Consider the following 18,888-nt stretch of genomic DNA (forward strand, 5'->3'; position numbering starts at 1 on the left):
ACGTAACCAACACGGCTTGAGTTGGGTGTTTCCCTACTGTACCCGGTATTACATTGACCCCTGCTGTCACCAGAAGATAACATTTAAATGAATTGACGTATAGAAAGAAGACTATTTATAAAGCAGCTGGCGATTTACATGTTTTAGATTTAATTTTTTTTAAATTGGGGGTTGGGGTGTCAGTTTTTATTCAACTTCTAATAGAGGCTATTTTCCCATCCTCTACATACAGACTGCCTGAAACTGATTAGATTAAAAACAGATAATGAATCCCTTGTTCGCGCTTCAGCTCAATAGGTGGCGGTAGTGCAGTTTTTGTGATTAATGTCAACCGCTTTTCAACTACAAGTAAAAGATAGTAAACCAGTTGCTCTTTACTTTTTTTTTAAAACGGCACAAGTTTGATGGTAGAATTTAATAGGGTAAAATGACATGATGTGACACTCTTGTACAGTAGGTGGCGGTGTGCACCTTAAAGTTGTTTGCGAGCCACCAGTAAACTGGTAGAAGAAGAAGACAGAAAACTGCCGTTTGATTTTAGTGCCGTTTGATTTCAACTCGTTTTATTTTCCCAGTGAGCAGCCGTGAGAAATAGTAGTAGTAGCAGTAGTAGTAGTAGTAGCAGTAGTAGTACCAGTAGTACTACTAGTAGTTGTAGTTTGCGGTGTCCAGAATGAATCTTTTCAGACCGTTCGTCATCGAGCGACTAACCGCAGGAGCTGAGGAGATATTAGGAGCTTTCGAGAGGACGATAGAGGAGCGCGAGGAAGAGATTGATCGACAGAGGAGACTGCTGGACATCATCCTGAAGCCCAGTGTTACCTTACACAGAACAGGTTGGTCAAATCAAGTTTGCGTGTGTTTCATCCATAATCAAAACATTCTTGCATTTCTTGTTTATTGGCTACGGGAATCAACACAGATGTGTGTGAGTGTGGTTTATATCTATCAAAAGGCTAACGAGAATAACGCCTCTGAGCTAAACTTTCAACCTGTGCAGAGACTTCAGTCACTATCTCCATCCGGTGCGCGCGGGTCTGGACGGGCTCGTGCTTGTTTATTTATGTGAGGGAATATTTATGTTGCACGGTCCTAATATGAAGCTGAGAGCTGCTAATGCCAATACAAGTATAGTGAAGTTCAAGTACCGTTCATTTTCTAAATACTGCACCTTATATGTATGTTCATTTTGATATTTTATTTACGTGAGGGAACGTCTAAGTAAGATTTACTTTTTTATTAGTAGGTTGCAGCCAGGCGTTCCTCCAGATTTGACGTGCATGATTTTAGTAATGAAATGGCTGTTTAAAAAAAAAGAAAAACTCTTATTGAAACGCAGTCACGTGGCCACTCCTAATGTCCACACTGCCATGTGTTGGACTGCAGCTCATTCTACCAACTCATTTTCGTCTATGTGAGAGCGTAGTCCTGCGTGTTTGTTGATAAAGCAATAGGAGGAAGATGTTCGGTCTCTCAAACCATCCGTTTTATTTAGCAGTAAATGGATAAAGCATATAGAGCTCTGGGTCTAGATCTTCCTATCCCTGACAAACAACAGAGTGTGTCAGTTCACGAAGTCTGACTGAATATTCTTTCCCTGACCCAGTCTTTATACTATACAAAGTGTTGACTAAACATGAATGTGTTGTCTTCCTTGTGATTGGTCCGTTGATCTGACTCCATTTCTGCCTCAATGATATCCGGACTCCAAGTGACCTCCTGTTCCTATTTCTGAAACCACAGAGCACAGCACATCCTGTATCTACTCCCCCAAGGTCACAGCACCCTTGTTGTTCCCTTTTACTATTCAGAGCCGCTAACTTTATCTAAGGTTAACGACCCTCACTCTTTCACCTTCTATGGAGATAGACACAATCCTCCTCTTGGGACATCTTATCCTGTTATTGTCACCCACTTCTCTTCCTATGGCTTACTCTGCATTTCTCTGTCTGCTGACATACTCCATACTTTTCCACTGCCACTATAGCCCCTCATGTCCTTGTAACAAGCCCTGTTCCTTATGCATATGATTTCCCAATGATTAATCTATCCTTATATCCCTTATTCCTATCAATACGTTGTAATCATCATTATTAAACATCACACCATTGCATTTATCCACAAGTCCCAAATGAGACCAACCAACCAATCGGATTCAAACATCACATTCAGCCTCTGTGTCACTGCCCAGTTCTTCACACCCTCCGTCCTCCATCAGAGCCACCGTCTCCGTCTCAACTTGAGCCATCTGATAGGGTGATGGGGGACTCTTCTTTTCAATGGCAGTGACGAGCAACCTTTCAAACAGAGATCTGATACAGGGGATACAATAGCATTCACACAACACAGGTGCAGTTATCATGCCTACCAGGGACAGAAACACAGACACTATCACACCTTTCCACTTCCCAAACCACTGTTCTAAAATTCCCCCCAGTGGGTTGTTTATACCTGAGTGTTCATGCATCTCCCCCGACAGGGTCCTAAGTCCTTTTAGGGCTCTAGTTACCGAGCCATCTGGAGCAGTGTTGTTGAGGATGAAAGTGCAGCATTGATCACCAAACATAGAGCAAACACCCCCTTTTTCAGCTAATAACATGCCAAGGGCCATTCTGTTTTGAACTGTCATCAACAAGGTGGCAGCTAATTGTTCAGATAAGCCTGCTACAGCGTCCCTAGTTTTATTGGCGAGCCTCAGCACGTTATAATGGATATAATTAATTCTATCCACATTCTTATTGGGAGTGACTGGAAATAAAGCACTAATGATTGGGATGTTCTCAAATCCTGCTGCCACTTGATTTACCAACTTCTACTCATCTGGAACTCCCCTGGGAACGCCTATGGCATCTATGTATGTGGTAGAACCATAGCCAACCTCAAATGTGTCTCTCCTGTGGCGAGTATATGTGAAATTTGCCTGTTGGCGTGGCCCTAGCAAAAACAGGGGTAGAACCAACCTGACCATTGCACACGTTCCAGACCAGTCTGCTGGCAGGCTGATATGTAGGGTCCTGTCCCCGCAATACCAAAACCGGTCAGCCCTTCCCCACACCATAGAGCTAGGGGCCGACCAACTGTTGACATCATGTTTTTGCGCCAGCCGTCAGGCATGTGTCCCATCTTCCTACCGGAGCTGGAGCTCCTAGAAAAACACGTATAGTTATTAGCTCTCGAGGTGAACGCCGGCGGCACCGTGGAGTTTTTAACGGGTGGAAAAATAGAGCTGAGAGTAGTACAGTTAGGGGGGTCAGCTTGCATAGTTAGGGCCATCATGCAATGAAATCCTTTAGGATCTGTATCGGGAAACAGAGGTGCTGGGGAGGTGGAAAGAGTTGGTCTGGCTGAAGAACATGCAATACAATTACTCATGTTCATGGAGGCAGCAGTAGCTGTCATCCAATCTAACCACAGGTTTTTGTCCCCTTATCCAGTAGCCAATTTGACAATATTGCCTCTCGTTAGTTTATTGTAATCTATGGTGATTACATCTTTGCTCTGTCTAGGTTTAGTTTCGAGTGCGCTAGTCATGGCGTCTGTTTTCTTGGGGGACGGAGGTGTTAACAAATTCACCTTAATGAGACCCATGGTGTCCGTGCCATCTTCATGTACTCCCACAACCACATAGAATGCCTTTTTCTGACCTGTCACGAATGGATCATCCCACAGGTCGTGTATTGTCAACAACAGGGGATTAACCCAACCCGATTAATGTCGTAGTTGGCCGCGCATGAAACTGATCTTGTTAACCGTATCTGGATGTTTGACCGCGGTTTTGATAGGGGTCCATGATGGACCAGTATACTGCCAAACCAGTTCCCAGCCGGTACACAAACTGCCCATGCCGGAGTTCCTAAGCGGATCCCCCTGCCTTAGACAACTGGAGTGAGTTTCTGGACTTCCGCACAGGTATAAATCATATCTTCTCCACATCTCCTGGCGTTTCCCACAATTAATAACATGGCATAAGTCAAATTGAAATGTCACGTTCTTTCCCAGAGTGTAGTCTACGTCTATACCTCCATATGTTTTAATGCAGTAATCTGGTTGGCTCTGGCCTTCCCTCTTTGTTCTGTTGTGGTGTTGGTTTTGATCTGTGTGTCTGTCTCTGATGGATGATTCCCACATCAATATTGGAGTAACTATGACTATAGAAATTATCCCGCACACTCCCAACCACCACCATTTGGCTTGGTGGGGTTTTCCCGTTCCCTCAAACATCTTAATCAACATATATCAAAAATTCTTAGCAAGCAAAACCTTCTTGTGTTCTGGTTATCAGTTCCTTGTATCCTAGAAAAACCTTTTCTGGGAGAGCTTTTGACCTTCTATGGTAACATCAGTACATTCTTTCCACACCTGGCAAAATTCTTCATTCCAATGTTGAGTATATTGTGGCTTACCTGAGTATATGCAAAGTCGGTTACTATAAATCTTATCCAAAATTGATAGCTATAATAGCTGTCGCCACAGATAGTGGCTCGTGTCTTTACACTTATTCAGAGTCAACTGTGGTGTTTCTTTATCTCTTCCTGTGTTCTAGCGGGTGAATCTGCTGCTGCACACTGGCTCCAGTGGTACCAGTTGTCTCCTTTGCCCTGTAGTCGGACCACGTGTGATGTCCTCTCAACCACCTTGTAGGGCCCTGTCCACCTTGGCTCCGACCACTTCCTCTTAATCACCTTCAGCAGAACCCAGTCCGTAGTGGGCGGTGTCTGACCCTCTAGGTTCCCCTCTGCTGCTGCAACCTGTTTTGAGAAAGCTGACACCAAAGCTCTTAGTTGATCATAGTAAGGTTTGTACTTCAGCGGATCACTTTCCTTTTCCGTGGTTGGGATTCCAGCTCCCGGTCCCAGGAACTGCTGCCCTGTTGTCAAGTCATATGGAGTGTAACCTGTGATGGTGTTTACTGAGCTCCTAATTGACATTAGAGCTAGGGGTAGGGCATCCACCCAACTCATTTTTGTTTGAGCACACACTTTTCCTATTTTTCCTTTAATGGACTGATTCATTCTCTCCACCTTTCCCTGTGATTGGGGGTGATACACTGTTCCAAACGCATGTTTCAGTCCTAGGGCCGCTTCTACTGCCTGCAGGTCTTTGTTCTTAAAATGTGTGCCATTATCTGACCTGATTCTTTTTGGAAACCCATGCGTTGGTATGTATTGGTTGATTAGGAATTTGATTACCATTTTGGCATCTTCATTTTTAGCAGGTACTGCTTCTGGCCAGCCAGTGTATGCATCCACGGCGACCGAGAGGTACCTATACCCATTTACTCTTTCCAACATATCAGTGTAATCAATTATGATTTCTTGACATGGCATTTTTGGCAAAGGACATTTTCCCTCGTGTGGCTTTACTGTAGCCCTGATATTGTATTCCGTACATATTTTACATTCCCTGATATGGTTCACAATCATTGCGGGCAAAAATGGATGCCACCAATGGGTCAGATGTCTCTGCATCTGTGCCTTTCCACAATGTGTTAGCCCGTGCGCCTCCTGTAACACGAAAGCCATCCACCCTGGGGATAACACAGGTCGGCCGTCCGGCGACCCCCACACTCCTTCGGACTCCGTTGCCCCTCTCTCTTTCCAAACTGTGAACTCTTGAGGAGAGGCTTTCTGTTGTTCCTTTATTAACATATTTACATCGCAGGCAGGTAGTAAATCATACACCGTTTTTCCCACCTGCATCATCATGTATTGGGCTGTGTAACCTGCTGCCCTTTTAGCTGCAGAGTCTGCCTCCTGATTTCCTTTTGCTATCATTGTTTCAGTTTTGTCGTGACCTCTGCACTTTATTACTGCTACCTCTGTTGGTTTCATTAGGGCTTCTACCAGCCTCTTGATGTCTTTCTCATGTTTGATTGGGGTTTTTGCTGTTGTCAAAAATCCTGCTCTGATCCACTGACTGAGCTCCACCTGTATTGCTCCTACCACGTATGCCGAGTCTGTGTAGATGTTTACTCTTTTGCCTTCTGCCCATTCTAATGCTGCTATCATTCCCTGTAATTCAGCTAGCTGCGCTGATTCTTTTCCTATTACTCCCCCTGTCACTACCTCCTCAAACCCTTCATCTGTTTGTCTTACCACTGCATATGCTGCCTTCAGTCCCTCTGTGGGATGTCTGTAGCAACAGCCATCTGTGAACAGCACTTCCTCTGGGTCAGCTAAGGGTTTTGCCCGTAAAGCTGCTCTGACCTTAACATCTTTCTGTACTCTTTCTTCACACACATGTGGCTCACCTTCCCCCATGTTATCTGCCATGTTGAGTCCCTCGTGTGTGAACGTTATGTGTGGTGCATTGAGGATTTTTTCCAACCTTGTCTGTCTTAATGATGTCATGGTGAATGCTGCTGAGTTCACATAGGCCACTATGCTGTGTGTTGTCAGGACTGTTAGAGCATGTCCCATGACTGAGTGCTACTTTTTGCAGAATCTTTTCTACCCCTGCTGCATGTCTTGTGCATGGTGGATGTCTATTTTCTGTTGGATCGAGTGTCACACTTGCATACATCATCACCTGCCTACCCCCCCCTTTTTTTTCTGAAAAAGAAAACAATTTACCGTATGTGATTTTTCTGAAATATCCAGATAGAATGGCTCTTTGTAGTCAGGCACTGCTAAATCAGCAGCGTTTGTGAGAGCCTGTTTGAGGGAAATGAAGTTGTTCTCTGCTTCAGTGGTCCATTGTAAGCATGCTGGCAAATTTCTCATCCCCTGATCATTGACCATGGCCCTTAAGGGGTGCGTGAGTTCCCCATATGATGCTATGTACTGTCTGCTGTAGCCCGTCAACCCCAGGAATGAGAGCATGTCTTTCACTGTGACTGGTTTAGGATGGTGTAGGATTGAGGATCTATGGGCTGGGGACACACCTGTTCCTCTACAAGAGATAATTCTCCCCAGGAACAAGACCATCTGTCTGCAGCACTGGAGTTTGGTTTTTGAGACTTTGAACCCAATGTGATACAGCTGAGTTAATAGGGATTTGGTGGCTGCTAGGCAGGAGACATGATCTGGAGCTGCCAGAAGGATGTCATCCACATACCGAATCAACACCACCCCCTTTGTGAGAGTGAGATCAGTGAGCTGCTGTTTCAGAACCTGATTGAACAGCCCAGGAGACAAGATGAAACCCTGGGGAACCCTCGTATACCTTAGCTGTTGGCCTTTATAGGTAAACGTGAAGATGTCTCTCACATGGTCAGCTAGTGGTAGGCAGAAAAATGCATTGGCCAGATCAATACAGGAAAACCATTTGTGTTCTGGGGACAGTACAGACATAGCAGTGTATGGATTTGGTACTGGGACTGTAGGAGTTGACACAATACTATTGGCACGTCTAAGGTCGTGAGCCATTCTATATTTCCCTGTATTTTGCTTCTCTACTGGTAAAATAGGTGTGTTCCAGCCAGATTCTGAGGGCTCCAACACCCCCGTTGCCAACAGTCCCTCAATAGTATCTGTGATCCCTGCTTCTGCCTCAGGTTTGTGGGAGTACTGTTTCTGCCAGATCGGAGTGTGATCTGTCAATTCAAAAGAGATTGGATCAACATTCTTGCAGTGGCCTACATCAGTTGGACCTGCTGACCATAACACATCAGGGAGTGTCTATCATGCTTGCGGCGTCAGAGTGATAGTGGGAAAACCTTGCACCTGTGTCAACTAGGAAATGCAGACCCATGTCCATTACCCTTATTTGCAGGTAGGATTCTGCCAGCCCCACCTGCCCTTGAGTTCCCGGGCCCCTTCAGTACTCATACCCCTGACCACCCTGCATGGTCTGGGGATATTGTCCCTGCGGTGGAGCTGCTGCTGCATGAGGGGCTTGATGAAGTGGAACCATAACTGGAGGCTGCCCTTGGACCGGGGGCTGCACATAACCACCCCTGTTGCTGACTAGACCTTGACCTCCCCTGGGTCCCCACAGCACGGGACACTCCCTTCTCCAGTGTCCAGGCTGGCCACATCCAAGGCATGTAGGTGGCATACCTCTGGGTCGTCCGCGACCCCTACCTCTACCTCTCATGCCTCCTGTTACTCCTACAGGCCTGCCCCCATAAGGGGAACTAGGCACCCATTCAGGCACTGGGTACAAATTTGGGGTGTAGTTTTGTGGTGGCGGCTGTTGAACCATCTGATTGGCTACCTTTTGGTTTGTCTTTTTAGCATCATTTACCTTTTTCCTTGCCTCATCCAATTGGAGCTTTAGGAGCTGCACCTGGGCTGACTCTGTGCTCTGTCTATCCTCATCCTGTGTAGCCTTGTGTCTTTTCATATGATGAATCAGATGTTTTTCCCATTGCTCAGTAGAGCAGCCTGGGATGTCTGGATTGCCCTCCATGGCATCTTGTACTGCTTTGGGCATTCCAGCCATAACAGCTTTTCTAAACAGTGTGGTCTGTAACTGTCCTGAACCTGGATGGCTTCCTGCGGTGTCTGTCCATATGCCTTTGCATCTGCCTAAAAATGCTGACATGTCTTCTCCGTCTTTCATGGAAAAGGTCAGTGAATGCATTGCTCCGGGAGGAATGGGGAATTTATCCCTCATTGCCCTTCCCACAACTGTGGCTTGTCTGGTAAATGGTTCTGAATCTGGTAAAAAACTAGTGCCTGCCGCAGCCTCAATCTGCTGTATTTCCCACATAGCTAGTTGTTTTCCCAATAATGCTCTCCAGTCTCCCATAGCTAATTTGTGTCCAAGGGTGTGTTGGCAAAATTTCTCCATCCAGGGCCCTCCTCCCTCAGTGGGAGGGGGCATCTTATCCAGGATGCAATTCATGTCTGTGAATGAGAATGGTTGATACACATCCCCCGTTTGGGGTCCTTTATATATCAGTGGCAATTGACGATATCTAGTGGGTGGTTGTATCTGTTCTCTGTCCCTAAGCTGGTGTCTGCCTGTGGTCAGCACGGGAAGCTATATGAGTCCGGTCGTGCATGGTTAGTGCCCCTGTAAGTGTGACCGGGTATGTGTCTTTGTCTTCCTCATCACTCCTCATACCCTCTGCCTCTGTACCTGTCTCCGATCTCTCCTCGTGACCGTCTGCCCTATTCACTTCCTCTATTATTTCTCTGAGCTGTCTCTCCTGGAACCCATCCATTGTTTCAACCCCCTGACTCTGTATCCTCCACTGTCCTGCTCCTCCCCCGTATGGGGTGGAGCATACTTCTGGCCCTGTCGTGAGTGAGCTTCCTGCCTGGTTTATCTCTTCCTGTCTGCTTGTCTGTTCATATATTGCCCTACTCGCTTCTCTGGCTTCCTGCACCCGGCGCTCTGTCTCCCTCACCAGGTCCTCCACCTCTGATATTCTCCTTTTTACTACTTCCTCTAACCTCTCCCTAGCCTCTCTGTAGTCCTCCGCTCCTATTGCTGTCCTTTTCATTACTCCTTCTTCCACATGCATGAGTGGTCTTTGCGGTGTGGGATAAGGAGGGGGTTGTATTCCGGGTATTTTGGGATATATTGGCGCCGATGCATCTGTCTTTTCATTTCCTTTATCTTTTTCTTTGGTTATTTCTGAGTGTTTTTGATTCATTTCTACTGCCATGCAAACTAAGGTCATGTTGTGTAAGTGGGCTCTTCTCTGTTCATTTTCCACTCCGTCTTTCTTCCATTTTCTTTTGACTAACATCGAAACTTTTTCCGCCTTCCAGTGTTCATCTGCTTTCTTTTTAGCTTGTTTTTCTGCCTTCCCTAGATATAATATCAATCTCTTCCTTTCCTCCTCTTTGGGGACCTTACCCTGTGTTTGTAAGTCTTTCCATATACTGTCATACACCCCAATCTTGGTGTCTCGCTTGTTCTTAGGGAGCCCTGCAAAAATTTGACTCCTGGTTCTTTCCCATTGTTGCTTAACGGTCAACATAACATTGGGAGGGCAACCTCCGTATTCTTCACACTCCCTGTCAAATTCCCCTTCCATTGTGTTTTATCTATCCTCCCTCAGTAGCCAGCTGGTTTGTATGACACTTGCGTTCCGAGCAACCAACCCAGTCAGAGAAGAGTTCAGTAGCCAGTCAGTTTGTATGGCACAAACGTCCCGAGCAACTGACCCAATAGTGAGTTTTATCAGACAGTTTACGTTGACACCAGTTAGGTTTCCACTGCTGATTCTTTCTCACTGAGACACTGAGTTTCTACCATCCTTACACACAGTTTTATCAAACAACACACTTTTTAATCATACAAAATATCAAACATTCACACTTGCCGTTAAAACACAACACATATCATAAACCAGTGAGCGCTGCTTTTATGGGGACTTTTTTTCTAACCCCAAGGGTCTCTAAACCTACTCACTCGGGGCCTCTAACCCCTTATACAGACATGCACTGCTTTTATGGAGACTTTTATCCCCATGGGTCTCTAAACCCATCCGTATTTCCCACGTGCATGCGCTGCTTTCATGAGGACTCTAACCTCATGGGTCTCTAAACCCGCACGTCTTATTTTCAGTACTGTTGTTGCTTTCAAGGGCCTCTAACCCCGGGACTTTAAACCCGTGCACAATTTATTTCAATGCTTTATTCATCTACTTAAACTAGGACACTTGTCGTATAATGACAACACACAATTTGGTATAGCCAATAACAGAACTTCGATAAAACAGGCGTCTGTTTACCTTAGTTTTTTTCAGCGGCCGCTTGTTGTTGCCATCACACTGCAGTTGTCCATTGTCTTTTACTTTTGTGGTCAATCCGTCACTTCTCCGTCTTTATCACGTCGGGGTCACCAAATTGTTGGACTGCAGCTCACTCTACCAACTAATTTTCATCTATGTGAGAGCATAGTCCTGCGTGTTTGTTGACAAAACAATAGGAGAAGATGTTCGGTCTCAAAACCACCTGTTTTATTTAGCAGTAAATGGATAAAGCATACAGAGCTCTGGGTCTAGATCTTCCTAACCCTGACAAACAAAAGATTGTCAGCTCACGAAGTCTGACTGACTATCCTTTCCCTGACCCAGCCTTTATACTATACAAAGTGTTGACTAAACATGAATGTGTGGTCTTCCTTGTGATTGGTCCGTTGATCTGACTCCATTTCCGCCTCACTGATATCTGGACTCCAAGTGACCTCCTTCTGCAGCTGCTGTGACCTCCTGCTGCAGCTACTGTCGTAAGATCCTGTTCCTATTTCTGAAACCACAGAGCACAGCACATCCTGTATCTACTCCCCAAAGGCCACAGCACCCTTATTGTTCCCTTTTACTATTCAGAGCCGCTAACCTTATCTAAGGTTAACGACCCTCAGTCTTTTACCTTCTATGGAGATAGACACAATCTTCCTCTTGGGACATCTTATCCTGTTATTGTCACCCACTTCTCTTCCTTTCTCTGTCTGCTGACATACTCAGTACTTTTCCACTGCCACTATAGCCCCTCATGTCCTCGTAACAAGCCTTGTTCCTTATGCATATGATTTCCCAATGATTAATCTATCCTTATATCCCTTATTCCAATCAATACATTGTAATCATCATTATTAAACATCACACCATTGCATTTATCCACACATGAATATCTTAAAGCATTGTGAAACCAGAGCAGGTCCTGCCCCTGATAATGACCTCTTCAGTCTAAACTGTCTGCAAGTATCCCATAACAACCGAAACCAACGACATTTCATATGCAAATATGGGAGTAACTAGTAATTATCGTTTCAATGGGTATGTGTACTAGTCAGAGAGGATTTAGGAATGTTTACAATCACAGCATTGTAAGATGGCGACAGTTGCAGGCTTACCCCCCCCCCCTTTTCAGGGATGGTCGTTCTCTCTTCACATAGATGGTCTCTTTGACTCCTCATTCAAACTAGCGTTCCACCCGATCAAGGATGTGCACGTCCTCATCCTTGAAAGAGTGGCCACTGGCTTGTAGGTGGGTGTAGACTCTGGAGTCCTGGTCAGCGTCTGTTTAGTTTCCCCTATGTACAAGTCATGACAGGCCTCTTGTGTTCCAGTGGATGATGAGAGTCAAAGCTTAAGTACTGATCAGTACATGGTAGTTTACGGTGTTGGACTGCAGCTCATTCTACCAACTCATTTTCGTCTATGTGAGAGTGTAGTCCTGCGTGTTTGTTGATAAAGCAATAGTAGAAGATGTTCGGTCTCTCAAACCATCCGTTTTACTTAGCAGTAAATGGATAAAGCATACAGAGCTTTGGGTCTAGATCTTCCTATCCTTGACAAACAACAGTGTGTCAGTTCACGAAGTCTGACTGACTATTCTTTCCCTGACCCAGTCTTTTATACTATACGAAGTGTTGACTAAACATGAATGTGTTGTCTTCTTTGTGATTGGTCCGTTGATCTGACTCCATTTCTGCCTTGATGATATCCGGACTCCAAGTGATCTCCTTCTGCAGTTGCTGTCGTGAGATCCTGTTCCTGTTTCTGAAACCACAGAGCACAGCACATTCTGTATCTACTCCCCCCAGGGCAACAGCACCCTTGTTGTTCCTCTTACTACTCAGACATTATTGTAGCCGTTTCCTTCTAACGGTTAGTGCCCCTAGTGCCCCTCAGTCTTTTACCTTCTATGGGGATAGACACAATCTTCCTCTTGGGACATCTTATCCTGTTATTGTCACCCACTTCTCTTCCTATGGCTTACTCTGCATTTCTCTGTCTGCTGACATACTCAATACTTTTCCACTGCCCCTATAGCCCCTCATGTCCTTGTAGCAAGCCTGGTTCCTTACGCATATGATTTCCCAATGATTAATGTATCCTTATATCCCTTATTCCAATCAATACGTTGTAATCATCATTATTAAACATCACACCATTGCATTTATCTACAACGGTAAGTATCAATAATCAAATGTCCCCCATCACCAATTGCAGTTTCACAGTCTAAAAAGGCTAGTCTGTCGTTTTGCACATCCTGCCTGGTGAACTTGATGTGGTTGTCCACTGAGATAATTTGGTCAGATACAGATTAGACGCGACACGTAGTCTAGGTTTACCTAAGATACGTTAACAGGATGTGCCAGTACGGCAAAACTTCAGTAGGTATCCTGAATCAAATTCAACCTAACACTGTAGATGTAAATAACAGCATTGATCTTGTTTTTCTCTCTATCCAGACTTTGTACAGTTATCTGATCAGCAGCATTGTAAGCAGGAGAGAAACCCCATTCTGGCCAAGGAGGAACAACGGGAATTCTGGTTCAGTCCACAGGAAGACCAACTTCCATTGCAGGAGGTAGCAGATACCTCTGAGTCCATATTTATCCCTCTTTGTGATGGAAATAATGTTGATCAAGATCAGCCTCTGCCCACGCAACTCTACCAAACCCAGACAGAGGGAGACACAGAGCCCCCAGCTGTCACCTCATTTGAACTGAAACAACTAGAAGCCAAAGAAGACAACTTTTTAATATCAGAACCAACAAGTGACCACCAAAGCCTCTCTAACTGCTGTCATGTAACTAAGAGTGAAGCTGACCATACTTGCAGTCACCAAAACTGTGAGGCAGCGGGTTCAACTCAGAGAACAAGGATGAAATCTTACAAAAAGCCCTACAACAAGTGCAAGATTTGTGGGAAAGTTCTTTATAATTTGGAAATTTTTAAAATTCACATGACATTTCACACAGGGGTAAAGCCTTTCAAATGCACCACTTGTGGGAGAGATTTTAGCTGGAAGTATGACATGGAGAGGCATACAAGGACTCATGCAGGGGAGAAACCATTCAGATGCACCATGTGTGGGACAATGTTTACCCACAAGTCCCTTTTACAAAAGCATGCAAGGACTCATACAGGGGAGAAGCAATTCAGATGCGCCACATGTGGGAAAATGTTTACCCAGAAGTCACATTTACAAACACACATAAGGACTCATACAGGGGAGAAGCAATTCACATGCGCCGCTTGTGGGAAAATGTTTACCCAGAAGTCACATTTACAAGGGCATGTAAGGACTCATACAGGGGAGAAGCAATTCACATGCGCCGCTTGTGGGAAAATGTTTACCCAGAAGTCACATTTACAAAGGCATGTAATGATTCATACAGGGGAGAAGCCATTCAGATGTGTCACATGTGGGAAAATGTTTACCTACAAGTCAAATTTACAAATACACATGAGGACTCATACAGGGGAGAAGCCATTCACATGCGCCACTTGTGGGAAAATGTTTACTCAGAAGTCATATTTACAAACACACATAAGAACTCATACAGGGGAGAAACCATTCACATGCGGCACTTGTGGGAAAAGGTTTACCCAGAAGTCATATTTACAAACACACATAAGGACTCATACAGGGGAGAAGCCATTCGGATGCACCACGTGTTGGAAAATGTTTTCCAACAAGTCAAATTTACGAGCACACACGAGGAGGACTCATACAGGGGAGAAGCCATTCGGATGTGCCACATGTGGGAAAATGTATCCCCGTAAGGCAGATTTACAAACACACATAAGGACTCATACAGGGGAGAAGCCATTCAGATGCAGCACGTGTTGGAAAATGTTTTCCCAGAAATCAGATTTGAAAAAACACACGAGGACTCATACAGGGGAGAAGCCATTCACATGCACCACATGTGGGAAAATGTTTACCCGGAACTCACATTTACAAAGGCATGTAATAATGCATACAGGGGAGAAGCCATTCAGATGTGTCACATGTGAGAAAATGTTTACCCACAAGTCAAGTTTACAAACACACATGAGGACTCATACAGGGGAGAAGCCATTCGGATGCAGCAGGTGTTGGAAAATGTTTTCCGACAAGTCAAATTTACGAGCACACACGAGGACTCATACACGGGAGAAGCCATTCGGATGCGCCACATGTGGGAAAATGTATCCCCGCAAGGCAGATTTACAAACACACATAAGGACTCATACAGGGGAGAAGCCATTCAGATGCAGCACGTGTTGGAAAATGTTTTCCCAGAAGTCAGATTTGAAAAATCACATGAGGATTCATACAGGGGAGAAGCCATTCACATGCGCCACTTGTGGGAAAATGTTTACCCGGAAGTCACATTTACAAAGGCACATAAAGACTCATCCAGTGGAGAGCCATTCAGGAGCTGTGATTGTGGAAATGGGTTCAGCTCAAAATGGCATCTCAAACAACATGTCATGATCCATACTGGTGAGAGGCCTCACAGGTCACTGCAAAAAAAGTAAACTGACTATTCATCTTAATCATTTCATATTGCAACATATGTCAGAGGATTCAATTGAGTCATTATATGGTGCAACTGCACAAACAATATATGATGTCTTTATGATAATTTTGTTAATATGGAGAAGTCACTTAGATGAGTGATGAAACATTTCTCTCAGGAAAAGTTGTGTCCAGATGAACTGATTCGACTTTCTTTGATCTTCTTACCTGGATTATTGATCATGCATGAAGATTTACTGGTCATGGATAAACAGCATCACTATGGTGTTACTACATGTGGAACAGGATACTGTGAAGTGCTAGTCACAGACCAATTTACAGCTGAGGGCTTGAAACAGTCTGCAGTCTGGTACCAAAAAGATGGAAAATCCACATGCCGTATAGATGCCGGTTGGCCACCAGGGCATCAATCACAGATATGTAAAGATATTGATAACCCCACAGTAGCCACTCAGACTGTTGAAAACCCTCTAATGCATGTAATGTGCTTTGATACTGTAGATAAATGCAATGGTGTGATGTTAAATAATGATGATTACAACGTATTGATTGGAATAAGGGATATAAGGATAGATTAATCATTGGGAAATCATATGCGTAAGGAACAAGGCTTGTTACAAGGACATGAGGGGCTATAGGGGCAGTGGAAAAGTATGGAGTATGTCAGCAGACAGAGAAATGCAGAGTAAGTTATAGGAAGAGAAGTGGGTGACAATAACAGGATAAGATGTCCCAAGAGGAAGATTGTGTCTACCCCCATAGAAGGTAAAAGAATGAGAGGCACTAACCGTTAGAAGGAAGCGGCTACAATAATGTCTGAATAGTAAGGGGAACAACAAGGGTGCTGTGGCCTTTGGGGGAGTAGATACAGTATGTGCTGTGCTCTGTGGTTTCAGAAACAGGATCTCACGACAGCAGCTGCAGAGGGAGATCACTTGGAGTCCAGATATCATCAAGGCGGAAATGGAGTCAGATCAACGGACCAATCGCAAAGAAGACCACACATTCATGTTTAGTCAACACTTTGTATAGTATAAAAGACTGGGTCAGGGAAAGAATAGTGAGTCAGACTTCGTGAACTGACATACTCTGTTGTTTGTCAGGGATAGGAAGATCTAGACCCAGAGCTCTGTATGCTTTATCCATTTACTGCTAAATAAAACGGATGGTTTGAGACCGAACATCTTCTCCTATTGCTTTATCAACAAACACGCAGGACTACGCTCTCACATAGACGAGATTGAGTTGGTAGAATGAGCTGCAGTCCAACAATTCCTATAGGGGAAATCTGCCAATAAGATGAAAGAACGGGCCACGTCTCGTGACTCTACTAATTGTAGGATTCGTCAACAATTACCTGCATCATCTCAAACACCTATAGTACTTCCAGTATTGTTGTCTACAGCGGACTGTAAGATAATCAGTGTTAACCTGTTTGACACCTCCTCAGTCTGTTGTGTCTCAGGGCTTGTTCATTATGATCTACCTGAGATTGGGTTAGATATCTTATTTACCTTGTCTGAATTAAGTAAAGTTTTTACAGGCTGCACGAGTTGAACCTCACAGTATTGTGGAAGGAAACTAAATTTGAAAGAACAATAAATGTTTCTGGCTGTGCCTGCTAATTACAGTAACGATACAGGAAGTAAGATAACTGAGTCAGTCTTATCGTATCGTAGCCGGGGTGTATTCAGCCCCATGGATATTGCAAATACAGCTGGTATTTTTAGGTTTTACTGTATATAATTCCTCTAGGCCAATATTCTATACCAAGTCTTTGACTCAAAACTGTTCATTTACTTGGCCTACTGTTTGTGTGTGTTTGCCCTGCCTGATGTTTCTTTGTGTGTACAGGACCCCAGTTATGAAATCACATCAGACACTACTCTCTGTAATAGGACAGTAAAGATAACATTCAGTAAACAACCTGCACTGCCTGAAAAGGCCTATTTGATTTGTGGTGATCGGGCTTATAGCTGTTTCCCAAGAGAAACCCACAATCGGTGCTACTTTGCATTTTTGGTGCCCTCTATGTTGTGTTGCTCACTGACATCCGTGTGTTGCGTGTCCTGGAGCTTTCCATTGAAGGATGTGGAAGAGCAACTGAGGAGTATTTCAGGACCAAAACAAAGAACAAGGATGTCCAGTCTGTCCTCTCCCAGGGTGAGGACAGGGTGAGGTGACCTCTGTGTTGTCCATCTGCTGATGGCCCACTTCACTGAGAACACACAGGGGGACTGATGCTTCTTACTGGCATTAGTTTAGCGTCCTACTCTTGGTCACACTGCATGTGTTTCCTATGATCTTGTGCACCTATTACATTATTTTTGTTTCTGTGAATAAATGCAATGCTGTGATGTTGAATAATGATGATTACTTGTAGATAAATGCAATGGTGTGATGTTTAATAATGACGTTTACAACGTATTGATTGGAATAAGGGACATAAGGATAGATTAATCATTGGGAACTCATATGCGTAAGGAACAAGGCTTGTTACAAGGACATGAGGGGCTATAGTGGCAGTGGAAAAGTATTGAGTATGTCAGCAGACAGAGGAATGCAGAGTAAATTATAGGAAGAGAAGTGGGGGGCAATAAAAGGATAAGATGTCCCAAGAAGAAGAGTGTGTCTATCTCCATGGAAGGTAAAAGAGTGAGGGTCGCTGACCTTAGATAAGGTTAGCGGCTCTGAATAGGAAAGGGAACAATAAGGGTGTTGTGGCCAAGGGGGAGTGGAGACAAGATGTGCTGTGATTTGTGGTTTCAGAAATAGGAACAGGATTTTATGACGGCAGCTGCAACAAGGAGGTCACAGCAGATGTAGAAGAAGATTACCTGGAGTCCGGATATCAGTGAGGTAGAAATGGAGTCGGATCAAAGGACAAATCACAAAGAAGACCACACATTCATGTTTAGTCAACACTTTGTATAGTATAAAGACTGGGTCAGGGAAAGGAGAGGGAGTCAGACTTTGTGAACTGACACAATCTGTTGTTTGTCAGGGATAGGAAGATCTAGACCCAGAGCTCTGTATGCTTTATCCATTTACTGCTAAATAAAACGGATGGTTTTGAGACCGAACATCTTCTCCTATTGCTTTATCAACAAACACGCAGGACTGTGCTCTCACATAGATGAAAATGAGTTGGTAGAGTGAGCTGCAGTCCAACAGTATCGTCACTGTACCTCCACATTTATATGACCTGCTTTATTTATATAGACATTAAATATAAATGAGGGTTTCAACATGTCATAATCTGACAGATTTGTCTATCTTCATTTTTATGTAGATGTTTTGCAATGATATTTTGCATTTAAAAATCAAATTATTGTAATATGTCATGTCCAAGACCACAAATGGCATTTGGAAACCAGAAAATAACTTTGAATAACCAGTGGTTTTAATAAGATTTTGATTTTTTTTTCCATTTGAGCATCTAGCAAGGACCTGAAGGACCTGCTCAAGTTCTGGGTTGGATGGGAGATCGCTGAAGAAAATCTGGCTGTGGAAGTCGTTAGAAGTGATCTCCCTAGGTCCTCTACCTGCTTCTGTATCCTTCGATTACCAGGCCACTACAAAGATTACGACCCCTTCAGGAAAGACTTGATTATGTGCATTGGGTCATGCAAGTTTGGTTCTGGGCATGTGGGACTTCAGCTCATTCAGCTGCTGTAACTTCATGCTGTTTCTTTACTACAGTTCAGTACTTTATCATTGCTTT

General features: G+C 44.2%; 1 protein-coding gene across 3 annotated transcripts; it reads left to right on the plus strand.

The window, feature by feature from the left end:
- Positions 1-517: 517 nt before the first annotated feature.
- LOC130123275 (uncharacterized) lies at positions 518-18,723 on the plus strand. 3 transcript variants are annotated; one of them, XM_056292428.1, is made up of 3 exons: positions 518-836; positions 13,102-13,220; positions 16,061-16,333. In XM_056292428.1, the coding sequence occupies exons 1-3, from the start codon at positions 674-676 to the stop codon at positions 16,178-16,180; spliced, it is 402 nt and encodes a 133-aa protein (XP_056148403.1). In that variant the 5' UTR covers positions 518-673; the 3' UTR covers positions 16,181-16,333. The 3 variants fall into 3 exon arrangements, 1 of the variants encoding a protein (XP_056148403.1); XR_008811294.1 differs by lacking the exons at positions 13,102-13,220; positions 16,061-16,333 and adding an exon at positions 18,608-18,723; XR_008811293.1 differs by lacking the exons at positions 518-836; positions 13,102-13,220 and adding an exon at positions 13,303-15,929.
- The last annotated feature ends 165 nt before the right edge of the window (positions 18,724-18,888 follow it).

This window comes from Lampris incognitus, chromosome 13 (assembly GCF_029633865.1).
Source record: "Lampris incognitus isolate fLamInc1 chromosome 13, fLamInc1.hap2, whole genome shotgun sequence".
Lineage (NCBI taxonomy): Eukaryota > Metazoa > Chordata > Actinopteri > Lampriformes > Lampridae > Lampris > Lampris incognitus.